Source organism: Pezoporus flaviventris, unplaced genomic scaffold (genome assembly GCF_033815535.1).
Source record: "Pezoporus flaviventris isolate CSIRO_AGI_PZ_B2104156 unplaced genomic scaffold, CSIRO_AGI_Pfla_v1 ptg000001l, whole genome shotgun sequence".
Taxonomy (NCBI): Eukaryota; Metazoa; Chordata; class Aves; order Psittaciformes; family Psittacidae; genus Pezoporus; species Pezoporus flaviventris.
Genome location: NW_026892549.1, coordinates 57,312,927 through 57,335,632, shown reverse-complemented (window position 1 = coordinate 57,335,632; position 22,706 = coordinate 57,312,927). Strand labels below are relative to the sequence as shown.

General features: G+C 42.7%; 1 protein-coding gene across 7 annotated transcripts in view; it reads left to right on the top strand.

Moving 5' to 3' along the window:
- Positions 1-22,706, top strand: part of ERBB4 (erb-b2 receptor tyrosine kinase 4) — a 605,788-nt gene that overhangs the window by 305,687 nt on the left and 277,395 nt on the right. For all 7 annotated transcript variants that reach the window (XM_061459573.1, XM_061459561.1, XM_061459538.1 and 4 more), the window contains exon 3: positions 12,105-12,291. In XM_061459573.1, the coding sequence (XP_061315557.1) occupies positions 12,105-12,291 (187 nt within the window). The remainder of the gene's footprint in view (positions 1-12,104; positions 12,292-22,706) is intronic.

Here is a 22,706-nt window from a genome sequence, read left to right as displayed (position 1 = left end):
ACACCCAAAATATCTAAAGACAAGAAATGCTTCAGCATAGAAACACACACACTTTTCAGAAGCATGTATGTATATTTGTAAATACGTATAAAAGATATGTGTGTATATATGTACACGCATACACACAGACACGTTTGTCGTGCAGATCTGAAATGTCTTAAAAAGACCAGAGTGGGAACCCTTAATTCTGCACAATCCTCAGGCACTTCTTAGTGTTAAATTAATAGTGGTATAATTAAAATGGTGATGCTGTTTGTTAAAAAAAGAGTATTTCAATAATCCATTTTACTATTGGTTATATGGAGTGTGCTTAGGTTTAACAATTATGTGCTAAGTAAAAGCAGCCTCTCCTGTAATGATTAAATGATAATCTGACGGTCCTAGCTCACAGCAGCTGGCACTTTCTGTATAGTTTACAGATTGTAAAGTAAGTCATATCCATGAAATGCCATTGCTGGCCTTCTGATGTAGTTGAGTCCTTGAGCACTCCATTTTCTCTCTCTCAAGCCATCTTTTCTTTCCTTGTGTCCCTGGATATTGAATTATAGACACATTTTCAAGGCCACTACCAAGCCAGCTGCCAGCTTTGGGAAGAGAAGGCCCTTGCTGCATGAGAAATCTCTGCTGGATGTGCTAAAACCTGGTCTTGGGTTTTGGATGACCGCTGAAGCCCTTGTGCCTTCATTCCGATGGAGGATACATCCTTAGCGTGGTCAGTGAGGTGAAGGAGGCTGCAGGGGACGAGTTCAGTGCATTCAGGATCACAAGTGGGTTGTGCTTTTGGGGGTCTGGCAGCTGGACTGCTCCTGCTGAATGGCACATCCCAGCTGAAGGGTTCAGAAGACATAATGCAAAGTCTGCCATGTTTAATTGTATTTAATATTAAGTATGACAATTGTTCTTGAAAAGCTGTCTGTCAGGGAAAGGTAGTAAGGGTATTAATAAAAACAGGTGAGGAGAGGAAGCCTTTTTTAGCCTGCTGCATTATGTTATCATTGTCAATCAGCTGGGAACAACTTTGAAATTATTCCTGAATAGTTAATAACATTGTTTCTGTGATGACTTTAATGACTTAACCTTTCTTCCATCCTTAGCTATGACAGTAACCACTCAACTTTTTCTCCTTCAACAAGCTATTGTGTGTGCTTCAGTACATTAAGGAACATCATTAAATATAGAGGTTTCCTCTAATTAAGCCATTGGCAAAAGATTGCCTGTCCAATCATTTGCTGGTGATAAGTATTGAAGGAAATTATATCTTGTACAGAATATTACACTTTTCCTGCCATGCTTTGCCTAAAAAAAGAACAAAATGATATAAAAATAAAGCAGTAAGATTGCAAACTCAAGCACTTGGAAATTAGATAATGCCAGAATGAATCTGCCTTGTCTTAGGAGAAGCACAGTCTGTCCTTCTTCACTTCTGATGATGAGCAGTTCCCCTTTCCTCTCTGATCTCTTGCCCCGTGCTTCATCTTTTCCTGTCACAAAATGACCGTTTCTTAGGGACTCTTTAATTCCGGAGCTTTTTAGAATCTTTATATCAAGAACAAGCCACTTTTTCCTCGTCTTTCTTCTGGGAAAGGGGAAATAATTGCATGTAGAATTTTTTCCAACATCCCCCTCCACAAACCCACCTATAATTCCAACAAAAAAAGCTGTTTGTGCACCTTGAGGGAACCACCGTTTATTCATTGTTTCAGGAATTGCATGTAGGAGCAATGGTATATTTAAGGTGTCTGGTTATGCTGGATAAGATTAATAAGAGATCCCATCTCCTGTCAAATTGTGCATCTTGCTCAGTTCAGGAAGCACACAGAAAATGGAATGAGTGGGAGAAGGTTTTTTACATACCCCCTTAAAGAAAAGTAGTGGAATTAATGCAGAGAAAAATCTTATCTCATGGTTAGTTCAGTCACTGAGGATTAGAGGTTGTTTTCCTGGTTGGTGGCAGCCTGCATAATCTCTAAATCTGGAGTTTACATGCCTCTCCTAAAGAATACCTCTGAATTTGAAAATCAGATGCATTTACTAATAGCTCCCGTCTTATAAATTATGGATCTCTCCTTCAAGGAGACTTCAACAATCTATTAAAGCCTGAATAACAGCTATTCTCCAGCTCCTAGATAAACAAACCAAAACCACAGCTTTAAAACCAACAAGAAGCCTCTTCACTTTTTATCTTAGTGAAAATAAACCTAATCAAAAGCCAGCAATTAATGAATCTCTCCAGAGTTTCTATTCTTGAAGAGATTAGACTTACAAAGGCTAAAATAGTTTCAATAGGTAGGTGTGATGCTGAGCTCAGATGATGTATTTGTATAAACTCAGCTAGAAATAAGAGTTGCTAAAATCCGGTATTTGGATGAAGATTCTCCTCTTCAATGAAACCAGACAGTCACCAGCTCTCCCAATATTCAGTAATTTATGTGTGCAGAAATGCCCTGGAGTGCCAATAAAAGCTGTTCCTCCCAGGAAATGCATTGAGAATACTCATTAAAGAGTGGTTGTTGCACATGTGAAGCGAACAGAAGGTATGTTTTCTTGGGAAAGGAAAGCAATGCTCTTCAGAAATAAGAGATCTGCTTTTCCAGGATTGGACAGCCAGCTATTAGCATCTTGCAAATAACCAAAAGCCCAGACTGAGGTTTAGCTGAAATTTGGCAAGGTTAACACATTTAGTCAGTTCCTGCATCTGGAAATCGAAACAGCCTTTTGCTTTCAGGAGTGGCCTGACACTTTCACCTGCAGTTTGAATGCAAGATTAGAGAAGTCCTACTGTTCAGTTCCACCTCTGTATCAGATCTCTGGGATGTTTAATTCATTCTGCATTGCTCTGAGGAGTGGGAGTCATCCCAACCAGGGCCTCCCATTGCTGCCATAGTAGCTGGGGGAGAAATTTTAATGAACACATTAATTTGGCTAACTGTAGACTTTCCCGTAATTCACACCAACTAACCTGGCTGTGTACTAGGAAAAGGAAATCAGAATGTCTAATGTACAATGCCTGTTACTCATCCTCTATGAAACGAACACATAAAATCTCCTTCTACTGTTAAGCAAAACATTCCTACAATCTTTGCAGGCAGCTTGCTTACCATGGTGTGTAATTCTGGACATCCTTTTACAGCCTGCACTGTATTTGTCATGTGTATTCTTCCATTTGACTTCTGACCAGACACTTGACCTTTTATAACCATTGTGGGGAAGACATCCTTTTTCACCTCTCATTTTTCTTCCCTGCATAAAACTTGATCCACTTGATCCCTTTGGGTGCATGTAAGCTGGAGAAGCCATGTATTCTTCTGAGATGTGAGACTATGACCACCGGTCCTGCTGCTGCTCCTCCATCTCCTCCTCTTCATCTTCCATATTCTTGCTGTGGGAAGGAGACTTTGGCATGGATGGACTCCCTGCCATTCTCCAACCATTTTCATGATTTGGAGAACCAAATAAGCAGCCTCCAAAGACTTGGTTCAGCTTAGACACTAGCAAAAACATCATGATGATTTAGAATATCACAGATAGGAACAATGAGGAACTGATTGGGTTTTTTTCTTATTTTGTAGATGATATTTTGTTTTGCCAAAATGAATGCACCAACTTCTTTCTGTCCACTGATATCTCAGGATGGGTAAATACGGTTGTGAAGCATTGTACAGTGAACATACCAACCAGGGTCAAGGCTCCTTGTCTTCTTGGGAAAGCACCTCTACTCTGAGGACTATACCGTCTAAGTACAGAAATGTCAAAGCTGATGGTGGGTGCAGCCATCCCAGTGCAGTGCTCCCGCTGCTGGCCCATGCTGCCTCTCTGAAGGAGTTACAGGCATTGGTTTGATAAGACATCTCAAGACCCTTGAATGTGCTCACAGCTTCTTATAGGCTATGGCTGTCTGAGGGAGATTGATAAAAGGGGATGTGTTTTCCCATGGTTATTACTTTCCTAAAATCCTCCCAGAGCGTTGCTATTATTTGGTTTATGAAGTAGCAGTTTGTGCAATTTTATGTTGCCTGGAAAGAAACCATGGTTTACTTGATTTAAGCTCCCAAAAGGAGGGAAAGCAAAAAGCATCAATCTCTCCAGCTGGAAATTCTGTAACTGGGCAGTTATAAGCTGATGTGCTTTGAGTTTCTGCAAAATGTAGCTACTACTAAACAGCCCAAATAGCAAAGCCTTTTGTAACAGCATAATGCTCTCATTTTAGTCTTTCCAATCTAATTTATGACTGAAGTTTTCCCTTGGGAGATGATACAATAAACTCTCCTGGAAACCACTCTGCAAATATGTTGAAGGCCAATCAGGTCTTATAGCTTAATGTCAAAATTCTTACTGACTTGCTAACTAAGTAGTCATCCATGGCTTTCCTTAGAGCGGAAAGATGTTAGCTGTGAAGATTGGGTTGTTACAGAGTAGAGACTTTGTCTAGGTGATAATGATGCTCAACATGAACAGTTTAGGATTTATTGTGTGCCTTCTGGGAGCCTGCGTACCTGAAAGTCAGACGCTTCTAAGCAGATACACAGAGGATTTCTGTTTCAGACAGAAAACATTGGAAAGACTCTCAGATATTGATGCACCCTGATCAGTTGCTCTAATCAGATGATATTTTTAACTGAAAAGGAGGCATAGACACATGGTGCTACCTGTCACCTGAGCTTAAGTCTAACTCAGTCAACAGGAGGAATTCTTGGCTACATACTCAGAAACTATTTCAGAATTTGAAAGCAAAAGATTTCGGTTTATTTTGGTCCTGTCTTTTACTCAGTTATTTCTATTTAATGTTCCCATTCCCAAATTATTCTATTATTTTGTCTATAATAATTTTATTTTTCATGTCCCACAATGGTTTCCCAGCAATACTTTGCAAAATGAGATAAGATACACATTTCAAAGACTCCCCATGGCTTTGCCTATGACCATCACTTACATATTATTTATGGGGCTTCCTTTCCATATGTCAGATTTCAGCATTCATCTGCAGTTTAATAGATTCTAGACTGGTATTTGTTTTGCGTCCAAGCCCTCCCTAGGCCCTTCTATAAGGTGTATTAGCTCAGCCTCATGTATGCAACACTGTGATTCTTACATCAAACTCGGAAAATGAATAACTACACAGCTAATTCTCCTGTGAAAAGTCCCACTCCTGGAGTAATGAAATGTGAAGACCAGCCATTCAGAACACAAAGCTTTAGTTCAACAGCTCCCATGGTGGGTTCTATAAATGATGTAGCAAAATCTTCACTTACAAATTTCCAACGACTTTAACAAAAGATGCATTTAACTGCTCCTTGAAAATGGAGGAAATCGAATGCTATGTTCAATTCATCCATCTGCTGCTGAGGATATTATTAATGTTTTGTAAGCATGTTAGCAAAGAAGACTTAGATGTGTGTGAGGACAAGAGTATGATTTAATGTTTGTACCAGCTGTCTTAAATAACTGACTTCCAGTTCGATTCTGCAGTCATGCAGCAGTGCAAGGCTCAAGTGAAGCTCTCAACAAAATCATATCTAAGTCCATCCTTCTGCCTTTAATACATGTTAAAGCAGACTGAAAGAAAGATTGCCACAAGTTCCTCCTTTTTTTTTGCTAACAAATTTTAATCTAAGCTGCAACTTCAGTGTTTTGGACAGCGAATTATCTGCGGCTCCCAAGGCAACTCTAGTTATGATGCACCGCTTGCTTCTACGTCAGGCACCCGAAAAATGTTTCTCACAATCTATGTTCTGATACTAACCAGTGTGCTTAAACTTGAGGGGTTTTTATTGCAGCTTGTACAGTGCAACTGAAAAAAATCCTGGTGCTCAGAATGGCTTAACATCTCAATTTCAAATGTGTTAAAGTAACTGAAGGATGCACAGTGTGGAAGGAGACAAGGCATGGGCTTGTCCTGGAAAAAATTCCTTATGTGCATGCTCTGTGTTAGCTATGATGTTGTCTCTAAATGGACTGTCCTCTTAGACATGAGCAGTGTCAGTTTGTACTACATATTTCTCATAGCTATAGATGGGGCTTTGGCAGAAGCTGCCCACAGCTGTGTGCCTGAATCCCATCAATACATCTCCTGAACTCCTTAGAAAATCTCAGTTTCTCTGTTGATCAAAAATTCATAGCCATCGATGAGCAATGCGTGGAACAGCTCATCGAGCTTCATAAATTGCAATAGGCTTGCTATACCCACATTTTGGGTATTAGCATTTCCCTTAGGGAAAGTGCAAGTGCTGTAGTTGCTTAGAGGCCACTTTGTGGCTCTTCAGTAAACTCTAATGTTTTAGTTATGACAGTGACAGATGTATTGCATTGCATGGGTGAAAATGTATGAACAAATAATGAGAATGAATTGATGGTGATTTAGGTTAGCAGCACACTCACAAACATGCCCGGCTGCATTTTGTGAAGGTGGGCATTCTGACTGCTTTGAGAACTTTAAAGTTGAGCAAGTGCTGTCCTGGCTGTGGTTTTTTATCCTTATCATAACAAGAGGAAGGAAATTTGTCCAGTTGGATGTTGCACAGTTCTAACCAGATAAAAATGTGGGCTTTTAATTGATCACAAAGCAAAATGTGTAATGCTCTGTTCAAGGCAACTTGAGGCACGAGAAGCTTCTGAAGGAGATGATGTGGTGGTGACTATTCACATTTGTTATTTTCGTCACAGCTTTGCTGCAGGATGTTAACCTTTGCTGAGTGAGGAAGAAAAGGATGATGCACATAGGAAACATCCTCCTCTTTGTACCACTAGAAATTAGACTTTTTAGGATTTGATATAATGCAACAAAGCGCACAGTTCACATTGAAGGGTTGGCCTAGCTCCTTGGATCAGAGTCAGGAGATGTCTCTTGTCTGCTGGCAGCTGAGCCGTGTGAGGAGCTTTGCTGCTGCCTCGTGAAATGGATATCCCCTGAAAACAGATATTACTGTATTTGCAACAGATGAGATGGAAAGTGTCCACTTGGCCTGTTCCCTACATATACCTGATTTAAAGTTGTCTTTTCTGTTTCCTTCCTTGTGTGGTGGAAGGAGAAGGAACCCCTTCCCTTACGGAAACCCCTGTGCCTCCCTAGACTTTTCCAAGTAGCTGCCTCTCTTTATTCCCTGAGGAGCAGCACCCTGGTTTCCCCTGGGAACCAGAGCACCTCTGTGTCATTGCAAACAAGTAAAGCGCCTCCGTGTCATTGCAAACAAGTGCTGGAGAAGCAAAGGCTTTTTTTCTTTGTCTCTCAAGTGAATATGCTGAATATGCATTCTTTGTCTTTTAATGTTCGTGAATTAAACACACTCATTCATCAGCTGATCCTTCTCTTGCATGCTCGTGTTTATTGGCACTTTCAAAGTGACATCAAAGCAGGCTTAAAATGTACTTAGCTTTTATGGAAAAGGGAAAAAATAACCTAAAAGATAATTAATTTTTGGGGGTCCCAGAAACATGAGCTGGGCCTGCAGCAGGTTGCTATTTCTTCAGCTCCCATGCCAAGGACTTATATCTGGTCAGATGAGGTCAGCAAGGGCTTTACCAGCTCAGGGGTCAGCGACTGGATGAATACTGTGTCTGCAGCTGAAATAAACTCCCCCGCAATACAGCTCTCTTTGGTGCTTTAGCCACAGCCTAACCTTCCTTGATAGATGTTAAGAAGACTTGGTAGCGTTTATGAGAAACATCAGCTTCCTTAATCGCTCATTGATCTGTTGTTCTGGGCTGAACGATGAAGTTCTCACTGTTACTTTGCTTCGTTACACTCAGATTCGTTTGACTTGAGAAGAAGGGTGATAAAAGATGGCAAGGAACAATCTTGCCTTTTACTCCCAGCTGACAGCATAATTCTGACTTTGCTGTTGCGAGCTTAAAATGCTTTACCCGTGCTGAGCCGATGCTAGTTCTGATTAAAGGCATGGGTTGCCTGGAGCTCGTTCTTACAGCTTGTCACCTGAAAAGAACCTCTGACAAGAACCCTTTGGTTCTGGTGTCAGGTCGGGCCCGTTCCTCTGCCCGCTGAGGTGGATGAGGGGAGCGGTGGCCGCCGTGTTGTGCGCCCTGAGGCTGAGCAGCCACTGGGGCGGGGCAGGGCAGCGCCGCGCCTGGAGGCGCACAGAGGCCTTGGCTGGGTCCGTGTCGGCAAAGGTGATGCAGCTTTAGGTGTAAAACCAGAAACTGCCTGTGTTTGGGGCTGTTGGGAGGGGCTGTTGGGAGACTGGTTTAGAGGGTCCTGTGCCTGCTTTTGGGGTGTAGGGCAGAGCTGAGCCTCAGGGACAGCAGGCTGTGGAGCACGAGTACTCATCTCCTGTCCAAAAATGTAGGTGAAGATCACCGGTAAATATGTCAGACTTGAATCCTATGGCTTGGTGTGGTTTTAAAGCAGCTCGTGAGGCTTTAGACTTGTGAAGGATTAATACTTTCCCCCCTTACACATACACTCTTTTTATTTCCTGCCAGAAGCATGCCTTTTATTACTTCAGGATCTGATACCTAACAGGCCTGGTCAGAGGAGCAGACACCTTTGGCTCTTACATCCTCAGAGGTGTCTCCTCATCAGCTTTTGAATGGCTAGGCATGTGCTTGGAGGGCTTGAGGAACAGTGTCCATTGTCCCTTCCCAACAGGAGCCTGTGAGTTTCACTTTTTCATCATGGAAATCTATGTGCTCATTCCTGCTGCTGGATGTGAGCAGCTTCGGGGAGCCAAAATGTGTTTACCGAGGCAGCAGCAGTGCTATGCGAGCGTGAGTCTGTTGCTGCCCCAGTGGGTGAGTTGTTCACATAACAGATCACGTCTCAGGAGACGGAAAGGTGACAAGGAAAAGCCAGACCATCCTGGCCAGGAATTCAGTCAAAATAATGCTGTAATGGGGTTTGGGAGGAGTCCTGGTTGATAATGGTGGTCAACAATCTAGAACAGAGATTGCCAGAGTTCATTTGGTTTTCTTCATCAGAAGCTTTTATATTTAAGTCTGTTTCCTATTAATCTACGTCTTTCATTCCAGTTGTAGGTTTTGAGAACAAAATGCCATTATTTACATCATTGTCTCCCCTTTTTATTTTCCTGAGGGACTCATGAGAAATACGTTTTTGCAAGGACCTCCAGCCGTAGCAGGAGAATCAAACTAGGAGGTGACACTCAAACTGCCACTGCTATGAGTCGCTCCACCTCCTTGGGGGAACACAGATAAATGCTGTAGCAAAACCAGCTCAAATAGAGTATTAGGATACCTGAGTTCAGGGTACCTGAACAGGAAAGCTGTGTATTCACAGAACGAGATATTCAAATCATGCCTAACTGTAGCATGAGTTGCAGAGGAGGAGATCAAGCTGGCTGATCCCGTCTGGTGAGGATTTGTGAGTCTGCATGGGAGCCAAGAAGCATCTTTGCAGTGACTCCAGCAGGGCTTGGAGTGAGCTCCAAGTGGGCAGGTGTCCATGTTCAGTAAGCATCATGTCAAAACTTGCAGTAACTGGTAAAGTGACAGTGCTAGCCAGGAGTGGCCAAAACCTGAGCTGCCTGCTGGGCTCCCTGTATGAGTTTTCAAGCTGGACCGGTCAGAAAACACACCATCCTGCAAAAGCATGTGAATGCTCTGCCTTTTTCAGTTATAGTTGAATGAAAAATTAAAATAACCCCAAATTAATATAAGATACCACTAGCCTGGGTCAGTCAGGCTGCTGTGTTCTAGTAAATTAGAAACCCTTTGGTTTATTTTCCTAATTCTTTTTTGCAAGGATTAATGTGGCAGTTTCTCCGGTAAATAAATAGGCATTGCGATACAATGAAAGGCATGGGACTGGAAAGGACCCTCTTGCTTGTTAAAAAGCTTGCCATAAGTTGTCATTGCAGTCTGACAAACCAACGAACCAAAGTACAGGGCTTCAATTATCAGCAAGAAGACTGTCCTTTTCTCCTCTTTTTAAACTTTGGAATGAAGATTTGCTGCTGAGTGTGTGTATGTGCCATGCTGAATTAGGGCTGTTTCAGGTGAACTTGCCATTCAGCAGTGAATGAGACATACCCTAAAAATAGAAAACGTGCTTTATAAGTGACAAAAATTGGCAGGGAGGACTTGGTCAGATGCAGTTTTGGAACTGCTTTTAGGGTTGGTTTTTTTCGATTCAATTCCAAGTTAAGCATCCTTTTAAATTAATTAGAGCAATCACAGTGTCCCTGGAATACCAGTGGAGAGATTGAATCCATGAATACAGTTTTAATAGTCCCTCAGTTCTGAAGAGAGGCTGCAAAAGGCAGCCTAAGGAAACTCTTGTGTACAATGAAAACCAAATTCCTGACTAAACTGGCTAAGATGAAAGATCTGAAAGCAGAGAACTACCATGAAAGTGCTGGGAAGCTTCTAATTATAGTGGAATCAGTGTCCCAGGGTATACAGTTAATATTGAGCTACTGAACCGTACTTCTCAACCTAGCTGGGTTCTCATCAAAGTCCTGTGCTCTGTTTAGATGCCAAGCAAGTCTTGAAACAGCTCCAGAGCTTTTTCAGCAGGTTCAGCTGAGTACAGATGTTTGACTTCAGAAGGACAAGTCATGCGTAGACTTTGTGGCATATAAACCCTTCCTTATATATACTGCCACACTTCTTAATAATCTGGTGAACTTTTATAAACCTAATTAAAAGGCACTTGCACGTTTACACATGAAATCATGGCAACTGCACTGAGCCAGCAAGGCAGAAGCTTCTCCTTTGTGCTGCAAATCCATGTTGCTTTTCTTTAGCAATGATACATACACAACACATTGAATTTGATGCCTGCTTGTGTTCCCCTGTTTATTACAATATTTACTGGTATCCCCATCATGTTACCTGTAGCCAGTGCCCATTACTCTAAGCAGAATTTCTCTATGTTTTGTTTAAGGTATTGACATTGCCAAAGGGAAGAGAAAAGCACATGCACCCATGTAAGCACACAACTTAGGTCAATTTCTGGCTACTGTATGTCAGTACGCACATAAACATGCGTGTACACAGTGGTTGCAGGCTATTGCAGGCATGCAGTTAGGTGAGGTTTGAAAACTGTATTTGAAACACTCTTTCCAACATGGAGGATCAGTTTCTGGGAGCAGGAGCATTCCTCAGCCTGTATGAAGTCCCGTTGAGGATGGTGGGGCTCTATGTGGATGTTGAAAGGTGTTTGCAGATTTCTAGGCCAGTTATTTAAATTCTTTAAAATGAACTTTATTTTCTAAAAGAACATACTTTAATTTAGTTTTTTTTTCTTTCTAAAACCCTCTTAGTTCTGTTAAGGTTTTGTACTTTGAAAAAATATCTCTAGTTTTTGGATTGTGGGGTGGTTTTTCCCCTTTACAACCCAGGCAGTCAGGAGGGTGGCTGAATAGTTCATTTAAAGCAAACAAAGATTTTAGACAACCCAAAGATGCACCAGTCATTTTGCTAAAGGTTTTGATAGTGGTTTTGATCAAAGTCTGGGTTATATAGCACATATGGTTGTAGCACTTCCAAAGGAAACCAGAAGCTGAATCTTTGCAAATCTTCAGTGATTGATTTCGTTTAGAAGTACAAAAGTGTGTGTTAATACGTATGTGCCTTGTCTTTATTTACTCTTCCAAACCTGTCCCCCATGTTTACCATCCATTCCTGTTCAGTGATGAGCTTTTCCAGAGGTGTCTCTTACCCCATGTTGTGTCCCTTCTGTCTCACCCTGAAATACCCAGTGCAACAGAAAGTTACTTGCAGGCAATCTTACCTGAACTGTGCCATTGCCCCACTGGATTCTGCTTATGTACTGTAGGGGCCTTTAACCTGCTCTCTGCTTTGAGTTGTACAAAGTCATCCTTTCATGCAGCTTTAATGCTTTAATGTGAATTTTTGCTACAGTTTAAGAAAACTGGAAAGAATCCCTTTATTTTCTACTTTTCAAACAAGTATCTCTAAAAACTCAGTTACATTGAAAAAGAAGAAAGTGCTTAAAATCAATAAGCTGAAATAGAATCTGTTTCCAAAGGTTTCTGGTGTTTGGTTTTTTTTGTGTTCTTTTTCTTTCATTGGGGACCAGCATATCATACTAAACCATCCACTGAATGAGAAAATGAGAACAACTCAAAATGGACCATTTCTAATGTGCTTGTTTCATTCTTGTATTTCAGTCTATCCGAGAAGTCACGGGCTATGTTTTGGTGGCTTTGAATCAGTTTGAATACTTGCCTCTGGAGAACCTGCGCATCGTTCGTGGGACCAAACTCTATGAAGAGCGCTATGCCTTGGCAATATTTCTGAACTACAGAAAGGATGGTAACTTTGGACTCAGGGAACTTGGACTGAAGAACTTGACGGGTAAGTGAAACTTGCAAATGTGATGGATTAGTTGCAAGAACCCAAGTGACCTTGTTGAATTTTTGCCCCAAAGTTCTCAGTCTCTTGCATTGTGCACCATGAGCGGCTGGCAGCTGTTGGTTGCTCAAGAGGTTTGTTGGTACTTCATTCTTATTTTGGTTCACAACTGTACTTTTTGCAATGCTGATCAAAGGCTGTGTGTGGAAGTCATGCCAAGCTGTGAATTTGAAACAGAAATAGTTGTTGAAAGAGTAGATGATTTTTTTCCTTAGTTTTGATATCATAAGCATGTTGGTTTCCTTGTGATCCTTGGTTATTGCACGTGTGCTGCTTCAGGTTACATGTTCTCTGCCAAGTTAGCTTAGCTTTAGTATCCCCTCTGCCTCTGCTCTTGCTGCTGTGTCTCCTTTGTGGCTGCACTGGAGGGTGAGGGGGGACAGGAAAAATGTGGTAGAGAACTCTTTTTCTAAGCAAAAATAGTGCATTATATATGTGGGGAAAATGCTTCTTTTCCTTAAGACAAAAATGTAAGCCAAGTTCATCGGTTTATGTTCATCTGCAAACTCAGGGCTGGATCATGATGTGGGATAGATCATTTCATTTCTCACAGCTGAGAATTTGCAGTCAGTGGTTTGGGGCATTAAAAATTGGCTAAATATCACTGGACTGTAACTTAATAAAGTGCAGACATTTGCAAACTCTTTTTAGGGAGTTCACTAAAAGTATTTTATTTATACCTGGTTCCTCATCAGTTATGATAATTTCTACCCTAAGATTTGGTGATTGTGGAATAGCCTTACTTCTGCTAGTGGCTAAAAGCTGACTCAAAGTCAGTGACCTGAGCTGGATGTGATGTTCGAACCAGAGTACAAAGAGATGGGAGCCTTCTGAACTATATTTAGGCACCCTTTACCCTTTGCTTTTTTTGTGTTGCAATATTCAGAGCAGCACGCAAGTACTTCCAGTTCCCTCACCAGGCTGTGCAGCAAAGCTTTCAAAAAGAGGAGGGGAAAGGAGGCTTGAAACACTTTACAAACTAAAACAGTTTTGGCTGACTCTTTCTGATCATGTTCGCTTTTCTGGTCATGCTTTTAACAACTTCCTTAACTGAGACCATCATGCTGATAGCAGAGTGATTTCCAAGATCTGAAAATCCTTGCTATCCTCTTCTCTCTGTCACTGTCATAAGCCAATTTCCTCTGCTTCTGTTTCTATATTTCTTCCCATCTTTCTGATTTAGGGTGTTCATTGTGACTATGCCTTCACATAATACAGAGCTATACCATCAGGTAATAGTAGTATTATCTCTTTCTTCATATACTTTTTCTTGACTGTGGGTCTCAAAATGCTTTGTAAAGGTCACTAGACTGGGTGACACTGAAACAGAGAGGTGACGTGAAGCCAAGGCCAGAGAAAGACTGGAACCCTTTCCTCTTGGGTCTAAGGCTGTTGTTTTTGCCAGGAGGCAAGGGTTGTACTTTCAGTGCTTGTTTAGCTATGGCTTTGCTGCTCAGTAAGGTAAAAACCTTTATTTTGTAGTCTTTTGTTCAAGGTTTTTCTCATTGAGGCAGCTAGGCAGTTCCTCATACTCCAGAGATTCCCTCTAGAAGCTGCTTGTATGTGATAGGCATGGTGCCAAAACTGCCCAGCAAATAGCTTGACTTTCTTTCCAAGTGTCGTGAGAAAACCTGCTTTGGCTCAGCTGCTGAATCTTCCCCAACATGAGATCATCACAGCCACTTCATCTGATTTAGGTGTTTACAAAGGCCTCTGATGGGATTATTTGGCTCCAAATGTATTGTTGTCTCTTCAAAGAGAATTGCCCTAGTAACACTAGCTTGTCTCCACTGAGCACTTAAATAGCTTCTGGGTGCTGAAAATTAGCCAGTGTGTGCTTCAAAATACTCTTAATATTTTCTAGATAGCATGTGCAGGGCCTCCCGAGTCTCATCAGCAGCTGTTCTTTGACTATTTTGTATACTGGTTAGGATGCACCTGGCTATTTTAACCCCCAACCTGCTTGTTGTTGCAGATGCTCTCCCTGGAGCATACTAATACTTAATTTATTTTCCTTACACATCTTTAGCATTAGTAGCTGCATAAAAATGACTGTTGGACATGGGAGTTGGTGATCTTGTGCGTGGTGCGGCTGTGATAAACCAGCTGTGTCTGAACCTATCCTGTGTCTACCAACTGCTCCATATTTACGTCATACACAACCAGTGGTTTGTTATTAAATTTAAGATGAAGCAGCCCCTCTGAGTTTGCATCCTTCAAGTCCGCTGCAGATTTCAAGAGATGGGATGCTGAATGGTGCATGTCTTGCACTTAAGTAAAATATGAACCTAATTCTTGCCTTGTGTGCGAAGAACTGTCTTTCTAGCACTTTTGCCTTGTTCACAGACATTTGGGAAGTTCTGTTCGTGTTTGTGCAGTGCTGGACGATGGGTTCCTGAGGGTATTTCTGCCCAGTACTGCACAGTGTACAAATACAAACTCCACTCCCTCTGTTAAATAAATGAGGAAGCTGCTGTCACCTGCAGGTTATTCTCAGACTTAGCCAGAGACAGGGTTTCGGCCTCCTGTGCGGTACCATTGCATTATTTATGCTGTGTTGTTACCAGCTGTGTTTTATTGCCAGATATGTCTGTCATGTTTTCATATTTAAATGTAACTTTGAATGCTTGAATTTCCTCCCATACACTATAAAAAGAAGTGACAGCTATGAAGGCATTAAGTCTTATCTCACCCAGGAAACGTGATTCAGTTCTCACTCCTGATATCTGTCAACCTGAAGGGGTTTTTGTTTGTGTAGTGCAGGCTAGGACCACATCCTAAAACTCATGACACTTGCAATAAATCTCACCTGAAAAAGCTACTTTTCCCCCTTGTTAGAGAAATGCAGTTAATGTTTCCACAAAAGCGTCAAAACCAGACAGACATTGAGCTAATGAAGTGGCTGCTGCCATCTCAGCTGGACTTATCTCAGCTTGCAGATTCAGCTGCCAAGTAGCCTTAAAGTGAAAAGGCAGGTTTGACATGCTGAACGTATTGTTCAGCCTGGGTTTAGCAGAATAACTGATGCTGAGGGAGAAGGTATGCCACCTTCTTCCATTCATTGCCTGTGAGCTAGTGCAAATCATTCCTGTCTTCCCCAGGTAGCCAGGCAGTCAACCTTAACTTATCCAATGAAAAGGTATAATCGTTGTTCCCAGTTTGAGTACTCCAAATACAGAGAATACCTGATGGCTGCATTTCATTATGACATTTATCTTCATGAGTGAGGAAAGAGGGATAACTCACAAGTGCCAAAACCACTTATGAAGTATCCCATATTTTCCTCTGAGTGAAGATGAATGAGAGAGGTCTACAGCAAATGATGTATCTTTGACTGAGCAGTGATAACCTCATCTTCCCTATTGGCCTTGAGGACAGAGGCTCCCCTTGTGTGTGCCTGTGCAACCCTTGAATTCCTTTACTATATTAGAATAAAATTGACTCAGCAGTGATTAGTTCAGTAGCACAAAAAGAACCCAGAAAAAAAAATCCATAGTTTCTTATTTGCTTGTTTTGCAGGAATGTAGATAAATGGTATATTAAGATAAAATGAGGTTCAAGTCACAAGTGAATATTGTAGCTGAAGGGATTTGTTCAGTGAAAGCCAAAGAAAAGAAATCAAATTTTATGGGGAGGAGAATGATAGAAAAAGGACCATCTTCACTGGGTGTAAAAGGTGATCCATTGTCCATTTCCCCTCCTACAGATGTTTGTCTTGTGTTTTATTTTTTAGAATTGTGATTCAATTTTTTTAGTTCTTCCATAAAACAGAATTTTTAAGTTCTGTGATCATTTCTAGAACATTTTCAATATCCTGTCCCCGCCTTGAGGAAATAAAAACTCTTAAGGGGTGATGGGAGAAGAACGTCATCTTGTATGGAAAAGGTGACCTTTTCAACCCCTCAGCCAGTCTCTTGTTTTGGGTTTTTGTGGTGGTGTATCATTCATCATAATTACATTGCAGCACAATGAAGCTGAAGGGGAGGGCATAGGAGGGGTTGAATTTTCTTTCAGTTTTGTTCACTGTGCTCTTTTTGCACCTACAACCCTTTTGGAGAGCTTATTTAGATACCTGCTCAGGACCTGACCTCCTTCAGCACTGTGTGACTGTAAATTAAGCAGGGATTAAGTACACCCCCTTTTTGCCTTGATCAGAAAGCCCTCAGCCTGTGTCAGCAGAACCTTTCCTTGGCCCACATGCACATTGCTGACGTATTTTCAGAGCTGTGAATACCTGTGTGTGGCACCCAGCAGAGGAGGCCAGCCTGTGCCCGTTGTGGCATGTTCTTTTATTGCCGTGGCTTCATACTAGTGGGACGAGCTGGGAAGAAAGCAATATGTAACTTGCCTCAGGCTTCCTATGCAACAGGTGGCAAAGCCATTGTATCTCTAACCTCGGAGAGGTGTTGCTAGGATACATGCAGGAATGAGAGATTTCTGTAAAGCATCCCCCTGGTCCCCTCTGCGTGCAGGGCTGCTGCTGTTGACTGCCCTGGAGAGGAAGCTGCGGTAGCTCTGTAACTACTCAGGAGTGCTCCTTTTCCTGTATCCTCAGAGCTGCACTGACCACAGGGGCATTTGTATCCCAGCACAGCTTTGCTGACTGGCCAGTGGGTAGAGGAAAAGGAAGGAATACCTCCAGCATGGCTGTGCTTCCCTTGGGAAAGGAGGGCTCATCCGTGTGGTGGCATAGACTGCAGGGGCACAGTGCCACGGTTTCCCCTTGCTCACCTTGTCTCTATGGAGAGAAAGGTCAGGGATGTGGCTGCCCCCGTGCTCTTAAATGAAATGAGCATGGCTGTTTCCTCTCCCCCAGGACAGTGAGACTATGTCCTGGAAAACAGTATTGCCCTATTCCAGGTCCTGCTCCCCTCGGACAATTGCAGGCATGATCTGACAGCCAGGACAGTATAGAGGCTGATCTCTGCTGGCAGCTGGTATACAGCCACCCTGTGCTGAGCCCAGGGACAGTTACTAGCATGGATTCAGGCTGCTGTCTGCCAGTTGGCATCAGTGCCTGGGAACACTGCCAGGCACTCCTCAGTTTACCTCTGCAGACTTGGCCCTGCGGAATCCCAGATAAGGGACCTGAAACCTGAGGAGCAACTGCCTCCAGCTAGCAGAAAGTTGCTCGCAGGTGTTTTCAAGGCAAATAGGGCAAATAGGTATATCGTATGCAGCCAGAAATAAATACTGATTTTGAGACCCATGAGATTAATACTATGAGTTTATTGTGTTCAGTAACAAGAGTGGGACATTGTTTTTTTACATCACAGTAAGAATTTTACCCAGTCTCTCTGAAGGATTTATTTTATGCTTTTGTCATGCTAAATGGTATAACTAACGTCTACAATTCTTTGCAACTTAGTGATCAACAGTTTATACTCAGCTTTCCTAATCTCAGAGCATTTTACTATTTTCAGTTCTTTCTCTCGTGTTAGAAATGGGCAGCCTTCTTTGGAATGATGATGACAAGGAATTAAACAAAAAAGCTGCTTATAATAATGATATATTTGTAAATGTGTTTAACTGGAAATTCAAAGGATCCCACATAAAGTTGTTTGTTGGTATCCCCTTGCCCCCCAGTATTTTCACATAAACTACGCAATGTATATAGTGGATTGCAAAAGGTCTGAAACAGTTTATTGAAAGTACTATGTAGAATGTTTGATGTAAGTCTCCAGTGTCATGCAGCAGGATAACTTCATGTTGCACATCCTCTCCTGCAACAGAACAGGGCTTCAAATCACACGGAGGAAAAACTAAGCCAAATCCTTAGCTGGTGTAAATTGGCTTCCTTGCTTTGACTTCATAATGAACTGAAATTTAAATTGCCCTTTACTTTCTTCAGTGGATAATTTAATTCATGCTTTAATTTATAAGTTAACTAGTGCCTAACTCCCACTTAAGCCCTTTACAGATGTTGTGTTCAGGGTTCTCTGTCAGGATTGATAACCAGCTAATGACAGCTGACTCAGGGTGTGTCTACACCACGCAGCAGAGCTCTGTATAGGGATCCTAGAGCTAACATCAAGCCTAGCTTGTGTTAGAAACAGTGTTAACTGCACCACTTGAGTACTGTGCTAAGGCTAAATAGCCCAGCAAGATGGACACAACAGATCGCTCCTGTCTAACTGTGGTCTCTGCAAACAGAAGCATGTTGTTCTGGGCTTTCAGGGTCATAGTTATGTGGCTGCTGGGTAAAGAAGGGTACAGGACTGGGAGGAAGCACTGGGGTTTAAAGTAGATATAGGAAATCCTTCATAGCCCTGTGGGAACCTACGCCTCTGCTGCTTTCTGTTGTGAATCACCACTTCTACAACAGAGCCAATAATGCTTGCCTACTTTAATTAAGGGATCTGGTGTGATGTGGAATTCAGCTTTTAACAGTGACAAATGTTAGTTTAAATGTCATTATAAAATACATCCACTTATGTTACCAGTGTCACCTGATAACGGCATGTAAAATAATAATGCCATTCATTCTTGGCAGTTTCTGCTTTCTGCCTCTCTGCAGCAGTTCTCTCTATCTGTACATTTTTCAATTATGAAGAAAAAAATCCTCCATGTTCTGGAGGTGTGAAACACCCTTTAGCTCTTTAGAAATTTGGGCAATCAAGATAAATCCAGTAATACTGAAGCCTTCCAGTAATGGAGCGAGTAGCTTTGCCTGACTTCAGTGAATCGAGAGCTTTAGCAGCACAGGGATTTCTCTAGCCACATGCTTAAACATCTGAACACAGTAATCCTTCCATTTCAATCACACAGGTCAGGAATGGGTGGCATTTCAAAACATCCAACTTTGGCAGACAGATCTGTATTGAGCTACACTATACTTCAAGCAAAATGCAATCAGCATTCCAGTCGGGAAGAAATGGCACAGTTCATAGCAACAGCACTGCTGAAAAAATATAACCCACCTCCCCGCCTGCTTGGAAAAGAAATACAGAGTTGGGTTGTACAGCCCAGGCCAAGTTCTGGTCTTGACTAGGTAGTAGGCTTGCTACTCCAGTCGTAATCTTCTTCAGTTTTGATGAGTGAAAAAAGTGTTCATTTCAGTGTGTTTTTTTTCTTTCTTTTCCCTCTTTTTCTCTACAGTCTTCTGAATTTATTGATTTTCTTATTTCCTTCTGACAGGCTACAGCTGACAAGGAATTAGGTGCTTTTGTAAGATAATTAGAGTCTTGTGTTACGCGGGATGTAACCTATCAGCACTCCCTAGGAACAGGCAGGCTACTGAGCATGATGCCTTCTTCGGCTGCCTCATGGGTGGTGGGTGCTCTCTGCCCACCCACAGCAGTGGTGCGAGCTGTGAGCACTGGTGGGGTGAAGGGACCAGCTGGCAATGTGGGGCTGCTGACATCTAGGGCTCAAAATGGCATGAAACTGTGAGGATCTGGTGTCAAGTTTAGTGGCTTTACTTAAAGCTCAGCAAAGGTATTGCAGTGGCTTTGCAGTGTATATGTGCAAGGTAGCACATACTTAGCCAAATCCAGGAGTGAGCTCCTCCCTCTTCTAGCTTTTCTTGCCAACTTATAGGAATAAGGAGTTGGGGTCTAGGGAACTATTATTGTGAACACAAAAGTTCCACTGAGTTCAAAGAAGGTTGGGTTAGACCCCTAGGTTTACGTGGTAGAAACAATTGCTGTTCCTAGGGTATTTTCATGCCTGTTCCTTTTCATGTCATTTGCTACTGAGAGAAACTCCCTAGGAACCCTGTATGAAGAGATTGGAGAGGCAGTGAACCCCAGACTGTTTCATTTACTACATCTAGCTCCAGGGAAGCCCCTGCAGACTGAGGAGGCAGAGAAGCCATCCCAAACACTCTGCACAGGGGCAAGTGTCATGTAGCCTTGGCTGCCGGCAGGCTGACAGAGGCTCCCTCCTTCTGCTTGGCCAGCTCCATCCCAAGGTGCTTTGTCTCAGCCTGGTCAGCACTGGGACTAGGCTCAACAAAACCATTGTGGGGTTGTTCTAACCTGAGGAGGTCTGCAGCAGCCTCCAGATGTTCAGCAGTGCAGGGCGAGGAGTGAGCAGCAGTTCATTAAGAGTTGATCTGAACCTGAGTTTGAGCACACAAGCTTTGTATGTTGAGATGTGAAAGGGACATGCTGCTGTTACGAGCATGTGTGGTGTGTTAGTCTATGAAAGAACAAGTTCTAACAGATTGAACCCATCTGCAGTGCTATGCTGACAGATCCTGCCTGCAGTTTCCAGGCTGAAGAAAACACCTGTTAGCTCACCCACATAAGCACTGCTTCTGAATTTGCACACAGATAACAGCAGTTGATCCCTAATGGGGAACAAGGATTTTCCCGTCAGGAGCTTTCCTTATGTGACTGGGTGAAGTAAAAGGGACTGACAGTTACAGTTGTCTTCAGAGACCCTTTGTGGCCCTCCTTGTTCTCTACCCATGCCCTGCTCACAGAAGTGCACATGATGGCAGGGATGTGTTTAAGGGCAGCAGTTCCATGCAGCTGGACGTGCTGGGATTGTAAGCGTGCACTGTAAACACTGGGAAAAGCCGTGGAGGCAAACGCAGAGGTGGGTGGGAAAAGCTAACCTTGAGGAGAACATCAGAAGAGAAATGCAGACTCTAGAAGAAGAGGAATCACCGTGTGAACAAAGGGAGGGAAGTGGGAAAAGTGGGAAACACCCAGGTATGTGCCGGTCAACCTAATGGTGCCCAGAAGCACTCACCTGAACCGTACCTGCTTTATGGGTGAAGGAGCAGACAGGCTGGGCAGGACCGTGTCTGATACAGACCTACTGGAGTTCTCTGGGACTCGAGACTCCGGGGTTGGTCCCACCCAGCTTCACACCACGGAAAAGGAGCTTTGATTGGTCTGAAGTGACAGCGTGAGGTAATCGGAGCTGGAGGCAGGTAATGCGTGTGGACACAGAGCTGTCCGTGCGCTGCCGGAGCCTTTTGAGCATAGCTAGAACGTGCCTGCAGGCACAGAGTGGGTGAACAAAGGTTTCAGATGAGGAGAACACGCTAGAGGCCTTTGATGTTTGGAAATCGCTCAAGGGGCTGTCTTCTCTGAAACTCCTTTGCCTTGCCTTTTTTTCTGCTTTATTTTTTCCCCTTGCTGAAACTTTCATAGATGTGCTTTCATTTCTTTAAGGCTTAGAAGCGAAAGCACATCTATCCGTCCAGTCACCGTACAATCGCCATGCTCACACTGGAGCTCCCTGAGGAGCTGGCTTCTGCTTCTGCCCGTCAGAAATAGCATAGCCACGTGCTTTGGGTTGAAACAGCAGCTACTCCTGACCCTGGGGCACAGAAGGAAGAGCAGCATCAAAGACGTCTCTGTCTCCTGTGCTGGAGGGAGAAGATTGGGGGTGGGGGTGGGGGGGGTGGGGTGTTGTGTTGTTTTTTAACTGGTCAGCTGGGCACGCACTCAGATTGATGCTGAAGGCTGTGCAAGCTCTGGGAGCTGGTTGCATCACAGGGCTGTAGAGTCAGTCAGCTTTGAAAATGGCTCTGGGCACAGGTACCTGAGGGCCTGGTGCAGAGACTTGAGTTTACCTGCAGAGGTTCAAGATGTTCTTGACAAGGCAGCGTGAATGAAGCTCACCTGCTCTAATCTCTTGTATGTAGACATCAGTTAGAGCTAGTAGCAGAGCTTTTGAGAACTACTATAACATTACAGCATGTAAAAAAAAAAAAAAATGAGGAAGGAGTTTGAAAAACAAGGGGAAAAGTGCTGCAATTGTAAAGGACCATCTTTCATTTCAAAGTGAAAATGATAGGATATTTAACAGCTATATTAAACAGATACTTAATTTAGGATATTTAATAGCTTTTTTGGGCTTTCTTCTATAACTGACCTCACATGTTCAACCAAGCAAATCAAACTAATTCTTATTAATTGAACAATAATAACTGAATCTGGTTTAGACTGAATTTTGGTTTCCATCAGAGTTCAGCTCACTGAAGTATCTGCTCTTGGCTTGTTTACCTGGTCTGGGAAATGAAAGGGTTTATAAAAAACCTTAAAAAGGATTTAGAAGTTGTTTACTGCTCATACTTCATCCCAGTAACAGTCATAAGATACTTCCCTTGTTGTAAGAGTGTGTTCAATGCAAACAGATACACAGAGCAAATTGCAAATGAATCAGCTCAGCTCTGGTTGTGGTGCAGGTCTGTCAGTGTGGTTTGACATGAGCTACCTGTTTCTTGGCAGGGTAAATTGTCTTTTCTGGGGAGCTGCTTGCTGCCATGCTTAAGACAATACCCTAGCTTCAGGCTACTGTGAGTGTCCCTAGGGCAGGCAGCAATCACTTCTGAGGTTATACTGGATCCACAGCCCTAACTTCTGTACATCTCTGATTACCTTGACGCAGTATGATGA